At 39.0% G+C, this 18,024-nt stretch overlaps 1 protein-coding gene across 1 annotated transcript in view; it reads left to right on the top strand.

Annotated features, from left to right (window-relative positions):
• Nucleotides 1–18,024, top strand: part of bicc1a (BicC family RNA binding protein 1a) — a 70,264-nt gene that overhangs the window by 25,709 nt on the left and 26,531 nt on the right. The window contains exons 2-3 of the mRNA XM_008429252.3: nt 4,496–4,542; nt 12,197–12,266. Coding sequence (XP_008427474.1) covers nt 4,496–4,542; nt 12,197–12,266 — 117 coding nt within the window. The remainder of the gene's footprint in view (nt 1–4,495; nt 4,543–12,196; nt 12,267–18,024) is intronic.

The following is an 18,024-nucleotide window of genomic DNA, read 5'->3' on the forward strand; positions in this document are numbered from 1 at the left end:
AAAATAAATAGCATGGTGTACTGAGTACTTTAAAGTTTTACGTCAAGAGCAATATAAAAATAATCAAGATCACTTGCCTTTGCTCTGCCTGCTAAACCGCTGTAAAAACCTTTGGTCTCTTTCACATAGAGCACTGCTAGCTTAAACAACACATACTGTATATTAGCTAAAACGGTACATGGAGGAATGCAGTGCAAATGCAGTCAAATTTACCGGTGGCCGTTTTGTTGCATTGTCTTGAACATTTAAAGCTGGGAATTAAGAGATTTAAGCACACAGCCCCTTGAAAAAGTGCACACTTACAGATTCTGTTTCACCTTCTTTTTTGCACTTAAATGTCTTCAGTATCAAATTCTAACATATGTGTGACTCTTGAATTAAATATTAAAACTATGTGAAAAATAATTGCCTCCACTACGTGCTAACAGTGGTGTCTAGCCCACCTAAACCCCAAAGCCCTTAGTGTATATAGTGTATTAAAATAGAGACACAGGACAGGCCCACACATAGCGAAAGGGGAAACACAGCACAGTGCCTTCAAGACCCCTCGTCCTTGTTGGTCACCAACATTGTGCCGACCAAGACCAGGGGCCTCCCTGAGAGCCCAACAGATGCTAGCTAACGCAAAGTGAGCCCCCACCAGCAGCCCAGGACCCACAGACTCATCTGATCAACCAGAACTCCAGACATCCTGGAGGGCTCAGCTGTTACACCAAGCCTCTAAACTCCCATGGTCCATCTGGGCAAAACCCAAAGCAATCGGTGGATTGCAGGGCTAACTCCTGCCTTGTTTTTAAGTAGCAACTCAGCAAAAGACCATCACCGACCACCACCATGTTCGACTGTGTGTATTATCTACTTTTGAAATTAAGTGTTAGCGTCATACCATTAGTAATGGGAAAGCGTATCTTCTTAAAAGTGTTACTTTTTTTCTCATCAGTCCACTGGTTATTATTATTAAAAGAAGAAAGCAAAAGCAGAAGAAAAATACTTCTTTTTTTTTTTTTTTTACAGTACTGTATGTATAATCTTTGGGATTTTTACTGAACTCAGAACAAAGTGGATACTGAAAATCTTTTACATTTTCAGTTTTGAAATTAAAAAAAGGCAAAAAAAAATTTTTTTTCTGTATTTAACTGGAATTTGAAAGTAAAATTGTTTGAATTCTATAACTGACAAAATCATCGGTGCATGTTTGTCAACAATCTGTGCAAATACAGTTTGGAGAGGCTGTAAGGATTAGCATTAGCATCCTCACACCCCACCCTGAATCATTTCTCATCTATTCACCTCCTGTGATAGAGACATTAAGTTTGACATTAGCATTTGTTTATTTATTTTATTTCTGAAGAATTAAATGCAGAAGAAAATCTGTTCTGTTGGGCTAGACTGTTTATCTTTTGTCAACCCTGGAATAAACCATGTTTATTTGCTGCTCTCTACAACTAAACTTGTAAGTCTCAAGTTTAGGAAAGGAATTGCACAATAAGAGGGTTTTCATAATCTGGGATCATTTAAAGCTGCCAAAGAACAGAGCAATTATCCTTGTATCTACCATCACACCAGTTATTGTAATTGGTGTGTACCTAAACTAAAATATAATTGAGACATTGTTGTATTGCCAGTCTTCATTATAGACTTCCTCCAGTTCGATTATTGCAGTTTAATTTTTACAAGGAAACTGTGGATTTATCTCATATCAGATTGGATGCATATTTAGTTGTTTTCCAAGTGCGTCACTGTGAGCATCAGTCACTCTTTGAAGCCACTCTGACTTAAAAAAGAAAAATCTGAAGCTCTTGAAGTAGCTAAAAAGGAATCCAGCATTGCTTCATCCACATTATTTCCCCATCTGTTACAGTTTTTACTTTTTAATGTTACAAAAGCTGACGGCATGCTTAAAACGTTATCTGTGTCCTGTCTCAGCGGTATCCCATTTTCACATACAGTAAGGAAGTTACGTACTTTCTTCCAGTGTATAAAAAATAGACACTTAGCAGAAGGAGTTTACAAGCGGGAAACTTTGTACACTAATAATATAGCTGCACGGTGTAAAATTAAGCTCAGGCTGCTTGGACAACGTTACCCCATCCACTTTATTTTAACCTTGCCTGACTTTATGCTTCTCCTGTGTGCTAGTTAGCGTCAACACTGTCATTCTTTGTGACTACTAGTTTTGCTGAAGAACATGGGGTGCTTTGTGAGAAGTTGCTTATTACATATATAAAGAACAACATTGCTACTGGGGCATTAATTACATTTCAAATATTTATTTGCGCCTTTTTAGCTCTTCGAGACAAAAATGACAACTGCACTTTCAGTTAAAAATGCTAGCTTACCGTATTTTCCGCACTATAAGACGCACCTAAAAACTTTCAATTTCCTCAAAAGCCGACAGTGCACCTTATAATCCCGTGCGCCTTATATATGCACCAATGTTGAGCCACAATAGGTCTAGCAACTACAGTAAGCAGCCACCGACTTCATTTTCCCCCGTAGAAGAAGAAGTGCGCGGTGCATGCTGGGATAGTTGTCAGAACACTGGTTTGTTAATAAAGTTTGATGTCTATGCATTTAAAGCCAGGGGGGGGGCAGAGGGGAGAGAAAAGAGAGAGACAGAGGCTGCGGCGGCAGCGTGTCAGTGGGCACAATATCGCAACACCAACACCGTGAGTGAAACAATGACTGGGGCAGCCTACTATATAAAGTACTCGGGGACCAGTTCTTTACAAATGTGGATGTGTAATAATAGAGTACGGAACAAATTGGCAACCCAAACTGAAGTGTCTATTCTATGTGCCTTATAATGCAGTGCACCTTATATACGAAAAAAGTTTTAAAATAGGCCATTCATTGAAGGTGCGCCTTATAATCCGGTGTGCCTTATAGTGCGGAAAATACGGTAGATTACCTCAGCTCTGAATTATAGTAATGTGTGGCTTTCTCTTTTTAGCAGCGGAAATGGTATTGTACCAGTGAAAGAAGTATTTGGTTAGATTACTCATTATTGAAAAACATAACGACATTAATAACATTGTTTATTTTGATGTCATTATCCCCACCACTGGTTTTTGGATGCTGCTCCCTATGCTAGCAAATGTGACAGCTAGTAATGTAACAGGTTATGTCTTTACAAATGTAAACTGTGACAAAAATGGGATTTTTCTGTAAATGAACTGAGATAAAATCTTCTTGTTGATAACTAGAGAATTTAAAATAAATGTCTCAGATTTATGAACGCTTTTTGAGATTCTTTTCCTTAAATAATTCTTGTGTTTGATTTAAATGTCTCAGAGAAGCCAGAACTGGTCTTTCATGAGCTGAGTGGGCTACCGATGATTTTACATGCACACATTTTGACCAGGAACGGACTCATCTGCTGAGCAAAGCCAGACTCTCCGTCTTCATGAACTGTCGTCTGGAGACGTGTTTATTTAGAAGTCTGTTTCAGTACAAATGGCTCTGGATGTAGGCACTCAACAATCTGGCTTTAATCTCTGCATGAAGAAGAAACGGATCTTTGGTGGTTGGTCTTTTGAACGGATTAGAAACAGTAAACAGCATTTTGTGTGCACATTTCCATAAAACTGTTTTCAGAACAGCTTTGCAAAGTAGTTTTACCAATTTGTATTTGAATCACCTGACCCAGGAATCATCTAATTATTTTAGAGAAGCTGTAATATGCTCCATTATGTGGTTTGACCTCCTCTGTGGATTTTCAGTTCAGTGCAGTACCATCATTTTTGCAGGAATTTATTTTTTCTTCTAATAATATCATTCAGGTTGTTTCACTGAGGTCAGCATCAATAACCAAAGTCTATAATCCATCTGACTGTCCAGCTGCTATTAAAATTACCCAGACTGCCTGCGACCCATCTTGAAAACTCTTCCTGGAAGCATCATTTAGGCGCTCGCTGTAGAGCGTCATATGAATTTGCCCTGCGTGGCAGATAATGTATTTTAGATCAACAGAGCTGAAACGGTTAGAAGGACTTTCAGATGTGTTGGAGTGGCTTCAGACCTGACTCGCTTCTGTTTTGAGCTCTGGCTGCAAACACCTAACGCTCAGTTTGTTTACAGGTGATTTTTCAAACTGGTTTTGAGTTTCTTTGAAGCTGTGCTCAAAAAACTTGGGCAATCAGTTGACCATAATGTGTGAAATACTTCATTTTTGGCTAGTGTAATACGCTGAATGATTTGTATCCACCAATTTGTTTCATGGAAGCTGTGTCCCATCTCTGGGATTATAGAAAATTACTTGGAACATTTTATTCCACTGCCGCCAATCTGCAATCCCAGTAAATGTGCCAAATAAAATACCCAGAGAAACAGAAATCCACCATAAACACTAGCTCTGAATGAAGTTACTGTAGCACTGTGAGGACTTTATAATCATTGTGTGATTTGGCTGTCACAGGATTACATTGCGCCTTTAAAAGTGAATGTTTGTGTAGTTGTATTAAAATGATTTCTCTCTTCCTCTTTCTCTGTCTAGCTGCCTCCGAGGGGAGAGTGAACGGCGGAGAGGATTTCTTCCAGAAGGTGAGCGTGTAGTCTGCACCTGGGTAACGTTTGCTCTGTCTTTGGGGTGCATTCGAGTGCCACTTCTCTCTCTCCTCGCAAGGGAGCGCACGTCTGGTGTTTCGTCCAGTCACTTCTAATTACAAATCCAAACAAACAAAAACAATAGAACGTCGCTGACGTTAAAAGACCCCAGGACTCTGACGTTAAAAACACAGCTGACACAACACACGGGGCCGTTCTCACTTACATAATGCACCGTGACATATCAGATTATCTAGAGTTTAGCACAGTGTTAAAAATGGGCCCAGCGCTGAGTCTTTTTACGGACTGTTGTAATAAAAGTTAATGAAGGCACTGCACAAAGAACAGCACAAGGAGGATTCTCCATGATTTTACAAAGTCTTGAAGCGTTTTTTCCCCTCTCCAAGTTCTTTTTTTATTCTCTCTGATCGGTCAGTCAATATATATAAAAGTATTTTTTCCCCATTGTGCTGAAGAGTCTTTTCTTAGACTATCCAACACTCCCAAAATTAGATTAAGGTGGATTGCTTGCCATCTACATCTTAATGAATAAAGAACAGAACATACACTGTGAGATCATGTCAACAGATTAACAATAAAATGTTTCCACCAAAGTCTCTATTACTGTAGCCGTTCTGATTGAAAGTCTTAGGTAAACGTTGAACAACCTCCCAGTCACGCATGGCAACTATTAGATGAACTCTTCTGTCATTTTTGGAAAAATCCAAACATTAACACTGTGTCGTGTTTTACTACTCAGGTTTGCTCGTTGTTTTCTTCTCTTTGAAACATCGCTTGTAGATTGTTACGTGCCTAAAACAAGTTTCAGACTCTGGTAAACACCCTCCTCAGAAAGCTACTGGGGCTGTAATGACAGAAGTGAAGGATAGCGGCGTTTGTTTCAGCGTTCCTCTTTTCTCTGTTTTCCACTTTTGTTTTCGGAATTTGGGAAGCGGAGTTTAATGTCAAAAAGCGGCTATTTCGTTTTTTCTGCAGCAGTTTTCTTAACCTAAGTAATTAAAGCCAGGCGCCTTTTCATTCCCCCGTTTCCCCTTCGCTGGAATTTGGAGGATGGATCGTACTGTAGCTTTGTGTGTACTTGAATATAAATATCATGTATCTGTGACTCTGTGACTTAAAGTTTGCTTAAAGAAATAGTCCTAATTACATGTTAAGTCAGATAATAGAAATTAGCTTGCCGATGTTTGACTTGGCAGGAAGCAGAGAAGTAGGAGTCCCAGCTTTGTGCTTTCCCAGCAGTATTTCCATTTTCCATAACTCCTGATTCCCCGTATATGCCCAGTAAAAGTCAGGAAAATAAACACCGAGTGTGCAGCAGTATTGTTGAGAGAAAATGGATGAGCTGCGTAGAATACCTTGAAGTTGATGAAAATGGAAACTCTTAGTTGGACGGCTCCCTGCCTGTCCCACAGCCCCACCGCACATATTCAGTGCAACTAGTAAACTGCTTCTCCAGCTTCCTCGTGAGAGCATATGGTCAGTTTTATTTATATATTTATTGTTTTGACGCACATTCTTTTTGCTTGTGCTTTGGGAATGAGATATTCAGTCACAGCACAAAGCGGTCCGCCCCTGCGCTTTCTCCCCAAACCCCAGTTACCTCGGTTGATCAGAGCCTCTTACTCACCGTCTGCTGGACTTCCCTGAGTCTAGTTTAGTCCGCCCTGTTCACAGAGCCAGTGAAAAAGTAACAATGATGGCAGCAGACCACAAGTTGGACCACTTTGGGATTGGCCCTGTCGAAGTTCTCGCAGCTCATATGAGGGAATATCCGTTTGGTTTTGGCCCGCAAACGCTCCCTCTTGCTTTCATGTCGCTTCGTCTTTGCACTCCGTTACACCACAGATGTCTCACTGCTATCAGTCTGGTGCAGTGAGAGTTTTTCCTCTGCAAATTAGGTTCATGATTGTTTAATAGAAAACATGTGTCAGTAGGCAGTTTAAGGCGCTGTTGTGCTGGAAAAGTTTCCCATTGTGATCTGTTGGGAGTTTGAATTCATGGATCAGACCAGAAAGCTTCTTGGAAAGCGGCGCAGAGGTTGAGCCGTGAGGCAAAAGAGAGACTTGAGAAGCTAAGCTGAAGCTGGTGAAGATGATAACTGTTCACCACAGAAGGTCTCAGAGTGGATTTTGAGCTGAGAGGCAAGTTTGAACTTGCAGCCAGTTCATCTGGGATTGCCTGTTCCGTCTCTCTTCCCAGAGAATGTGGTTCTTTAAATTATGCCAGGCCTCATATAACAGTGCCAGCACGCTTAGATCTGAGGCCAAACATCATTTATTTTGTTTAGTTTTTTTATTTTTTTGCACCAAAGCAACTTGTATTTCTTTGCTCTGACATAGGAAAAAAAAAATACCAAAAATTACCACAGTCCAGATTGAATGTTCATCCTGCAAGAAATTATGAGAGGCTGACATAAGTAGGTCAGACAGTTTTGTGGCCCAATCCGCACTTACATTGATATTTATGCAAAACACACATTTTCTGCGCTTGTGACCCATATTCTGCACGTGAATTGGAGAACTGATGACATGTAGACCCACTTTGCACAGGTATACTCTTCCCTTCTCTGCTAAAAACTACATCCACCTTTTTTTATGGGTTTTTCCCCGCTGTCTTGTTTTTTCCTAACTGCTTCCATTAAACTTCAAATAAAAACTCAAGATCTTAATTACTGAGGAGAAAAGGTAAAAAATGAGTTGCGACTATTTTAGCGGAAACTTAATCTTAGAAGTCGATTTCCAGTCAGAAACTCAACTCTCCTTCTGAAGTCAGAGTTCTAGCTGGAAAACTCAGATGTGGCAGAGCAGCCAAATGTCAGGATATCGCTGTTTGCAGTCTCGTTTTTGCAAAAAAAACTGCTTGAACTTTAATAAATATCCCCTTACTTGTACCATCCATTCAGACTGTATGTCAGTAATATGTGCATTGATGCTTGTTTGATACTGCAAAGGAAAATGTTTAAGTAGGACAGTAACATTTTCGGTCAAAGTCATTGAGATACTAACTTTAACTAGTTCTTATTAAGGTTTGAAGTGTGTATTTGTGACATTGCATGTCACATATACCCATATACATATGGTTTATATTTTACTGTGTGAATTTCTTTCCAATTCTATAAAATATATACATATATTTTGTGCTTTTCCCCTCAAGCAGATCCTAAATCATTGACTAAGTGTGACTAAACGCTAAACGACAGCAAAGTTTCTCTTATAGTGTCCTGGGTGACGTTGACATCAACTAGCATTGTTGGCATGCATTATGTCACCTTGGTAGTGTGATTTGTTTTAAGGCAAATTCACAACAAGTCTACAAAGAGTTAAACCAGATGCACACACAATGTTGTGTGGCATATATTTGTAAGTTTTCCTTTCAAATAAATATTGCATGTGCTTGCATTGCTGATAATAGTGGTGTAGTCTACATGATACACGGGTAAATGGTGCATAGCCACTTGAAAATCTCTTGGAATTGCAGATAGCCACATAAAATAAACAGAGGTGCGTAGAGTTGACCTCCAGGTGCGTTCCCTGTCCATCGTTTCATGAATGAGCTGTTCTCTACCAGTCTTTTGATGTCAAATGTGTCGAGTAGCGCTACAGCAAACTGCGACTGTCCAGACTAACTGGACAGCGCGATCAGTGGCGGCTGCCATTAAAGAGACATAGGCCCAATTTTATGACGCGTAATTACAAAGTCACATTCCTTTTAAGTCATATGCATTTTCATAACAACTGAATGTAACATAATTACTTGATTGTGCTATGAAATGGCTGGAAAACATATAAACTGCCCCACCTGGTGGCCAAGCAGTGCTTCTTGATTTGAGTGCCACAGACTGTGTTGACACTATTTTTCAGCGGGGGGTTTTTTTGTTTTATTTTTATTTTTTAAGAAGAAAAGTAAAGAAATATTAATTTGGCAGCTTAAATAATTAGGTTTCCTCTGGTCGAGGATGTGTATATATTTGATTAAATGTTCGACGGTGGTGTTTGCAAATCTTCCCTCCTTGTAAATTTGTGTTGCCTTTTCATAATTATGTAAACATTACTAGCCAAGAGGGGTAACAAGGCGATAGCTGCGAGTTAGCACTTGGATTCTTGGCACGGCTGTTGAGTCTCGAGGGGACGGTTGAGTCAGCTCTGTCCGCCTCGAGCTCTGCTGTCTTTAGCCTCTTAACTCTGCTTTACACTCTACTAAAGCCCTCTCCCCGTTTTGCTCCATGATCACACATTCCAGCTGAACTAACAGCTGCACCGTTGCAGAAACGTCCAGGAAACAAGCCGCTGCCATGCCGATTTGCTGCCGTGACTACCCAGTCACATGCATTGACTACATGTACTGTCTTTTTTAGACATTTCCTTCGTTTGTGATGCTACACATCGCTCTAGGCTTCTTTGCTGTTCAAAACCTCAACTACCCAATCGGTGTTGTTAGTAGGATGCCATGAAAACCTATCGCAGCAACGTCTGTATTTGTTCAAGTTAGGAAAAAGGGTGGAGTGGCAGGAAAAAAAGAAGAAGTGTGGAATAGTAAATGTATAGGTTTCTTAATTTGTTTAAATACCTTTAGCCGTTTCAAGGCCCTTCGTGAAAACAAACGCCATCCAGCCCTTTAAAATGGTGTGTGGTCTGTCAGAAATCAGTCCCATCTGCTGAGCGCTGCCAAAAACAGCAAAGCTGGACAGGAAGCGGGTTTCTCTGAACAAAGCCCTTTTTACAGAAAATGTTGACGACTCAAGTGCTTGAAGATACAAACGAAGGGCCGTGATGTCATTTCATGATAAATCTTTTTTTTGTTTTTTTATTTATTTCAAATTTACCTTAGCTTGAAAAAAAAGAGCAAATTTGAATTTTAAAATCACACTTTTCAATCATAATTTAATCTAAAACTCAAAGCGGAATCAGTCATGGTTTTATATTTAGTCCATCCTTGCCTCCGTAATTACAGCAGCCTCTGAGAACTGGCTGCAGTGATATTTTTGTTAAATTGCAGTGTTCTAAATGAATGCCTCCGTGATAAAACCCAGACAGTGTCATAGGACTTGAAGCCAAAAAAAAAGGTGAAAATATAAAAAAATAAACAAATAAAAAGCATGAACCGATGTGGATTTGTTTCCCTTTGTATCATTAAGCACAAAATACCATTTTTTTTTTCACTTGTTTGTACCACATCCAGCTGTCAGCGCGAACACGTGACTTGAGTCAGCGCAGTTAGTGTCCCACTCTGGGCTGGAGGTGATTTATTGAGCTTCCTCACATGTACTAGACGACGGCGGTGTGGGTGTCCTGTAATAGATTAGAATTACTGCCTCAGGATAACATCAAGTGCCCAGTTAGGGAAAAAAAAACTCATCGGGTTAAAGTTTCAGGCCTGCATGTGAAGTCATTGATTTTATTGCAGCAAGAAAAAAAAAACTCTACAGAGAGAAGGGATGGCAACATTGTACATCTTTATGCAGTGGTTATTTTGGTAGTCGACTGATGGATCAATATTTTACCTGCTCATTCAACTTCAAAGCCAAATAAAGCGAATTTGGCTTTATTTTCATTGAGTTTTATTTCACAAGGAATCAATTTTGTGATTGCTTCATCAGAACAAATAAATGCTGATCTGTGAAAGCATAGATTGCTCAGTCAAAATACCCCTAGCCATTGATATTTTCAACATTTTCTCAAATTAAGACCACAAACTTTACCGCGTTTTGTTCAGATTCTGTGTGATGGACCAGCAGAAAGTAGGAGTGAAACGTAGTTTTCAGATGTTTTTGCAAAGTAAATCTGAAAAGAGTGCCACGCATTTGTTTTCATCTTTGCTTAGTCTGATACCGCTAAATGAAATCCAATAGAGCCAATTGCCTTTAGAAATAAGTGCAATAGTACACAGTCTCTATGAATATGTTGTAAACTCACGAGAGATAGAAATGTCCTGTGAAGGCTTCAGAGCTGCTGAACTTGAGCATTTTCATGTGTGGCTCAGTCAAAGTCAAGATCTGAATCCATGTTAGGAAATGGGATAAAGCCAAAGCTGGAAAAACAAAACAAGAACATCTCACATTATTAAAGGCATTTGTTGTGCTAATGTGTTGCGCAAGAAATTTATTGTCTTGCATTAATTTGCTTTAATGCGTTTCAGATGAATGTTGTTGTGTTTCAAATCAGAACCAACGCTCACTTGTTGTTTTTGTTTTGTAACCTCTTAAAAAACGCCAATTTTTTTTACCGAGCCTGTTCGAAAGATTGAACGTCGCCTTATTTTTTTTGTCGAGCTGATGAGCTAGCTTGTCCATTTTTATATGTGATTATAGGGCTGGGATGTAGGAAACCAGTGAGGCTTGAAAGGGCTTCCAGTCAACCATCACAGACTCAGAGCGTAAAGCTGCAGAACGAAGAAACGCATGTGTTGGACCTTTTTGCAGAGCTCACTCTCCGTTTCTCAGGTGGGCGCGGGTGGCAGTGGACAAGTTGTCAAACTTTATTTCAAAGGATCCCAAACAGACCCCGCCGCTTCCAGAGGGCCATGTGGAGAAATTAAACACATACCTTTTCGGGTGTTTGGCACCAGCTGCGAGCTACAACACGTTATCCTGGCACTGAAATTAATAAACAAGAGGAAAGTCGTCTCGTTTTGGATTTCCTGTCCGTGTTAATAAGCTTGCACATCTGCAGGGAGCGCTAATGGGGCTTAATGCACACTCGCGTCCATCTGACTTGCACTGTTTATCTTATGGCTCAATGCAGTTGTCCACTGAGATATATTAAGTGGTGGCTGGCTGTGTTGTAACGGCTTGACACGCTCCTCCAGCGCTTCGTCACGTGGCCGGGACTTCGAGAACTTTGAGAAATTCATATCTTCTCCACCCCGAAAGCACAAACCCCTGGAAATTATAAAAATAAACAAAAGACTGCAGGACATTTGCGAAAACAAGGATGGAACGTCTTGAGCAGGACAAAGCCATTAGGACACAGCGATCATTCCTTTTCTTTTCTTTTTTTTCTTGTGGTGTTTTTCTTTTGTTTTGTTTTGTTTTTTTCCCCCTCTCCACTTAGATTAACCCCTTCTTAGGACGAGCTTCTTCCGAAGAGTGTTGTTTATGGATTGCAGCTGTTAATCCAGTCGAGGTGAACTTCTTATTGCTCGAAAAGACAAGCGGGAGTTTATTAAGAAACCCAAGTGCCTCCCGAACACCTTCTTACTCTTTTTATTCCCACTTCCTGCTGTTTGTTTTCTTAAACCACTCTAGCATATGCTCTTGGTTAGATTTCTCAAAGGGTTCTTCTCATAAAGATGTCTTTTTTTTTTTCTTTCTTCCTTTTTTTAGTTCCAAACCTAAAAGTCCTCTCTCTTTTGATTTCCTTTTTCCTTTTCATTTTTGGTGGGATGAATTTGAACCGTGAGCAGAAATGTATGTCTGGAAAAAAATCACCCTGATTCAGCAAATAGGTTCAAAGTGAAATCTAGTAATAGATCCCGTAGCTTCTCTGACTCTTTGGGTATTTTACCAGTCCTGTGCTCATCGTCATTTTACTCAGTTAGACACAGTTTCCTTGCATCTTTCCAACACGCGGTGTCTGCTAATGTCATTGTGTGTATGATGAACTAATATCTTCCTATTTTCACTCTTTTCCAGATCATGGATGAGACCCAAACACAGATAGCCTGGCCTTCCAAACTGAAAATTGGAGCCAAGTCCAAAAAAGGTAAAAATGTTTTTGTGGGATTATTATTCCCTTTGGACAAGATGGTGACTTTGAAAGCTGTTGAAATGGTAGCAGGGATTCAAACTCACCTTGGCCGAAAATGTCCGCCTTGAAACTGGAGTGGTTTGTTCGTAAATGGAAATCAGGACAATGATCTGGAGGTTTTTGTTTTTTTTGTTCCTAATGTAGAACAGAGTCATTTATCCTAAGTACTTATTGTTACTGAGTCACAGTCTGACGCTACATTATAGTTAGTATAATAAATGCACATGTTTACTTGAACAAAGAATCACATGTTATGTTTCAGGAATTCAGTTTAGGCAGGAACTTCATTATCGATCATTTCACAATATTCTGCGACCAGGATGTAGGTTTTATGTGAGAAAACATTTTTAGAAGAGTAAAAACAGAGCTAAACCACATATCAACGAGTTTTCCAGAAAAAATAACACCACTATGCTATTTTTTCCAATGCATTTGGATATAACTCATACTTTTCATGAGTTTGCTCATGAGTTTAAACTTATTATCAAAAATGTAACCTTCTGCCTTCTTCTAGGTACAGGTTACACTTGTTCTCTCCCGTTCTTGTTATCGCTGTGGGACTGTGATTAACGGCCTTCTAAATCTTTGTTTTCGCCTCCGCCGTGGCTGAATTGACAGTTTAAAGAGCTTTCTTTTTCTGTCGCTATAAATTCAAAACAAATTGCTCCAGTTCGTGGGCTACTGGGCTTCTAGTTTGAGCAGCAGGTTGCACTGTAAAAGAAAGCTGCAAAAATGCATGTTTCCTTGAAGCTTACATAGTTATTATCCCCCTCGTGTGCCCTCTGATTTTATTTGTATTGTTCAGTGAAAGGCTTCCACACTGACACATCCGACGCTCATGGAAGGTAGAGCTTTTTGAAATGACCGGTTCACTGACCGAGTGAAAAATATATATATTTTTTTTTTTATTGTTGATGCCCTGATTATGACCTGTTGTTCTGAAGTCATGTCAAAGACCAGAGCAATGTGTTAGTCTTTACTTGGATGTTGTTTCTGCCATGCCTCTTCTGTTTGTGGATGTTTGTGTCTGATGTGCTGAGCTCATAAAATGAGCTCGTAAAATATGTGGCTTTCCTCTGGTATGAATATGTTTACTTGAGAGACGTGCAGATTAGTTTCTGAAGTTGAACATCTTGTTATCTTACATATTTGCTATGTGAGATAGCAAATATGTAAGATTTAGCAAATATGTAAAATGCTATGCTGGTATTTTACTAACAGGATTTTAAAACATAAGAGCCATTTGACAAAGTCTTAGCTGCTTAGAAATCCTAACTTTTTACAACCTGGTTTTACATAGATAAGACCCTAAATATGAGAGAGGAATTTTATTTGATGCCATTGTTGTTGTCTAATGCTCCCATTTTCATGCTGATTATGTCATTTATTGAAAACAAATATAACATATAACAGTCAGTAGCTAGATTAGATTGAATTTCAAAAATGTTACATCTTGACATGTTTTGTTTATTTATTTTTTTTATTTATTTTTATTTAAGAGTTTATTTTAACAGTCAGTGTTGTTTTAGCCGGATGTCTCGGACAAAGCTATTGGAATCAGATGGATGAGAGGGACGTATTTTTACATTACACTTGCATTCTTAAGTAAAAAGCTAATTGAGCCATTTGCACAGATGAAAGCTTACATGTTTTCCATTCCTCGCAAGCTAATAACTTCATCTGCACGCAGGACTTTTTCTTTGTTTTTTTTCCTTTCTTTCTCCTGCGTAGGCGGAGGTGTGGGAGTCGAAGCTCTCGTGTTTATTGGTAAAGTTGCTCCAGCATTCTGTTACCAATAAAAGATTCGCATGGTTATTTAAAGCTCTTCCGGGAGGGAGGGACTGCGGAGGAGGAAAACGGGGGGTGGAGGAATAGGTGTAGCTGTGCCCGCTTTGTTTCCCCCAGGAGAATTGCCAGCGCTAGTCTTCGAACCAGATGTGCGATCCACTGACATCATGTAACTTCCTCAGTTAGTCGGCTCAGACAAATGCTGAAGGGATTACGGGGGGGATTCTTTAACATTTTTCCTCTCTGATACATAATCAACTTTAAGTCCTGGCAGTTCATACGTACATGACCCTTCGTTCACGCTAAGCGTCCCTTCATTCACAAAAACCTGCATCCTATACCGACTGGGAGATGTTACATGTGGACAAAGTGAGAATACTTTCAATTTTGTCCCAGGATTTTTATTTGTCCATGTTTCTGGCTGTGTTGTTGAAACCAAGAAAAGCAGCAAGGAGGAAAACTTGTGGGGGAATCACTTGGTTATCTTATGATTGGTTTGAGCAAAGAGACGTGGGGAACCGTCCCAGTGCTCGAACGACTTGGGGAGCAAAGGAAGGAAAGGAAGAGGTCGAGAAAGCCCATTAGCTTCCACTTAGCTTTTATATGCCGAGATCAAGAGAAAGGGCATTCACTAGAGGAAATGACAGAATTATTTTTTTTGATGCTTACATAACATTTCACGCAAAATTTGAGTTTAAAATGACGTTATTAAATCTGTATTCGGTTGCTGTGACATTAAAAACTGTGGGATCTTTGGCTGTTCAACAACTCGGGCTACTTTAAAAGTAACTGCTGTCAAGTTTTGCTGTAGCTACTTTGCTGTATTATAAAAAACATTATGGAATTTTTTTAAGGTTTTAAAACTTCTTTGAAGCTAGTTTTGTCGTAACTACATGCAGAGGGACATTATGCAATTTGCTCTCAGCCTTTTCTGTTCTCTATTAGCTGCCTAACTAAAAGGAGGCAGCTACATTCGGCTAAAAGCTAACTTTTAGCCGAATGTTGAAAGGCTAATGAACGCTCCATCAGAAGGGAGACGTTACTTTTACTCAAGACTGGATGCAAGGACAAGGACAAAGTTCTTGCTAGCAAGGATCATTCTTCAAAAAAAAAAAAAAGCATGGTAAAAACAACTATTTTCTCTGTCCTGTGAAGTAAATATTGGCCTTAACTTTTCATCTTCTCATCTTATTTCATTTGCATAATTAGAGTCGTAACGGCTTCTGGAGAATAAAGTATTGACATTGTAGGAGGGACAAAAAGTTATTTGTGCAGCACATTTCAACTACAAGGCAAGTTCAAAGTGCTTCACAAAATAAAAACATAAGATGAAAAATTTAACATATTAGATAAAGAAGTAGGTTAAAGCATCGTGAATTTGTTTACATTTACATACAAATGTTATTTGTTAGCTCTACTAATGACACAGCAGCCAATGACAGTTTTCTGCAAATCGATACAATACAGACCTTAGGAATACTCAAAATAACATATTTTACACCTATTTAAGTAATTATTGTTTTGCTGCAATTTGTCCCAAACATACTTTATTTAAAGACAGCTCTCAAATCTATAAACCTTGTTAATTGCTGCTTATAAAGACAAAAATAACAACGTTAATGCCGACACTCTGGTTTCTAACAGTTAACACTTCCTGTTCACTTGTGGTTCAACGTCTATTTCTTTGGAAGTGCTATCATTCTTTGTGTTACAGTAATTCCCATGGTTTCATTTAAATATGTTTTTTATTATTATTTTACCATTTTTCATGCAAGTTATCTCTCTTTTTTAATAGGGGTGTCTTTATTTTATTTTTATTTTTTTTGGCTTTTTCTGAAGACAAAACCTTGTCTGAAACAGATAACCATACATCATAATAAATTAGCACAGATTAAAAGTATCTTTTGAAAATATCAGCCTTTAAGGTATTAAACATTAAACCTTTCATTAAGCCCCACCTTTTTGTATTGAGATGCTTCTTATTGCTCTCATATTAAATGTTGTGTTTTTATTAGATGTAAGCATCAAATAATCAGAAGGTTTGAGTAACTGAGCTGATCAACTTTTCACTAATATTCTAATTTATTGATTATTAAAACTGTCACGTAATACTTTTACTACTGCTGTTATTAATTCCTTTTAGTATATTTTATTTGGAGAAACAACGTCATAAATACATAATAAATGTGCACATAACAGCCATAATTAGTACATTACTATTGACTGGTATTTTAAATGTTATAGAAGCCACATTTAAAATTACTTAAATTACTTAAGGCAAAGATCGTCACCGCATTTGTTTCTCATCATGTCATAACAAATAAAACACAGACCTCAATTGCTCAGCCCTTAAAGTAACAGACGACTCAGCCGTTTCTCTGGTGCTGAAATGTGTTTTTAACTATTTTAATCTAAAGTCGTGCTTTTCATAGCTCTGCTTATTTCCCTGGAATTCTGTGGCAGTGTTTCCTCTGCCATGTGGTGTTAATATACAGGATCCCATCTCAATTGATGGGAATTGTATGTTTGCAACCTCTCCACATTCAGTCTGGCACTTTATCCAAAGAAAAGCAGCCTCTCTATTTCATTTATCACCTGCAGGAAGTAATCTCTGCAACCTGCAAAAGTGTGATAAGTCCAGTCGGTAGCCTGAGGAGCTAGCTATCAGAAGAAGCACACTGCCAGTGATTTAATACAGTGTGGACTCATGCCTGTCTTCCTCATAAAAAATAAATAAATAAATAAAAAGCATTCTGACCAAATCGTTAACTCATCTGATCATATTTAGATTCGATTTTTCAGGGGCTATTCTTTGTTTTTATATGAAAATCATTTTTAATAGCCCTTCCGCGACGCCAACTGGAACTTTCTCTGTTTCCGCAGATGTTTTTGAATGGAAAAGGCCAAGCCAAACGCTCTTAATTCTCTTCATTTGTGTGGTATTTTCTAATGTAGCTGGAAAAAAAAAATCCTTCAGCTTTGCCAGCAGAGAATTCTGGGTCAAAAGGTTTCTCCTCTGTCAAGCGAAGCTGCGTGCAAATGAAAAGGCTAACTGTCCTCAGCTGCGAGTCCAGCCCTTGTTGTTGTTTGTTTTCATAGCTGTCGTGTGAACCAAATTATGACTTAAGGTGTTCATTTTTTATTCCACAATCAATCACCTTAAAAGAGAGGAGGGGGAGAAAAAAAAAAACTAACGCACTCCAGAAATGTGGGGGTGTTCAACATCACGACTGCAACACTCGTTTAGGCTGGCTAATGTTTGCCAGATGTGCTCTGCAGGTTAGTTGGTGGACACTTGGAGGAGCCAGACTCCCCCTAATGGTCAAAGTAAGTTTTGCAGGAGAAAATTGAGAGCTTTTGGGTTGTTTACAGCAACAGCCAAATGATGGGAAAACTGCCTGGAATCAGCAGTGAGGCTGTGAAAACTCTCCAATGGCTCTTTGTGTTTTTTTCACTCCGTGTTTCTTTGTTCTCCCTAGGCTGTTTTATGATTTCACTCATGTGTTACATATTCTTGATAAAATGTGTTGTTTTTGTTTTTTGCAGTTTTCTGACTTGTCCTTTAGATTTTTTACCAGTCCTGCCCTCTTTGAGACGGACAACATGCAACTGTGAAGCTGAACCAATAAATGTGATTTACTGAGCTTGATGTGCAGCTCGTACTGTAAATCCGAGTCCTGGGGTGTTTTTGTCTACATGGGGAGGGGCATTCCTGGAAGAGGGGCTTTGGTGGGCTTCCTGCTACTCAGCACAGTTTAAACATGGGCAAATGGGCTGTGAGGGTGCAGAGTAATTTGTCCTCTTTCTACAGGTCTGTGTTTGTGTGCTTTTGCATTTGCAAAAGGGAAACATGTAGAAATTGGGCGGTTTTGAGCCTAAGCTGGGAATCGTTACTTTCTCTTTTTTTTTTTTTTTTTTTTAGCTG

Source organism: Poecilia reticulata, chromosome 15, assembly GCF_904066995.2.
Source record: "Poecilia reticulata chromosome 15, P_reticulata-male-v2, whole genome shotgun sequence".
NCBI lineage: Eukaryota > Metazoa > Chordata > Actinopteri > Cyprinodontiformes > Poeciliidae > Poecilia > Poecilia reticulata.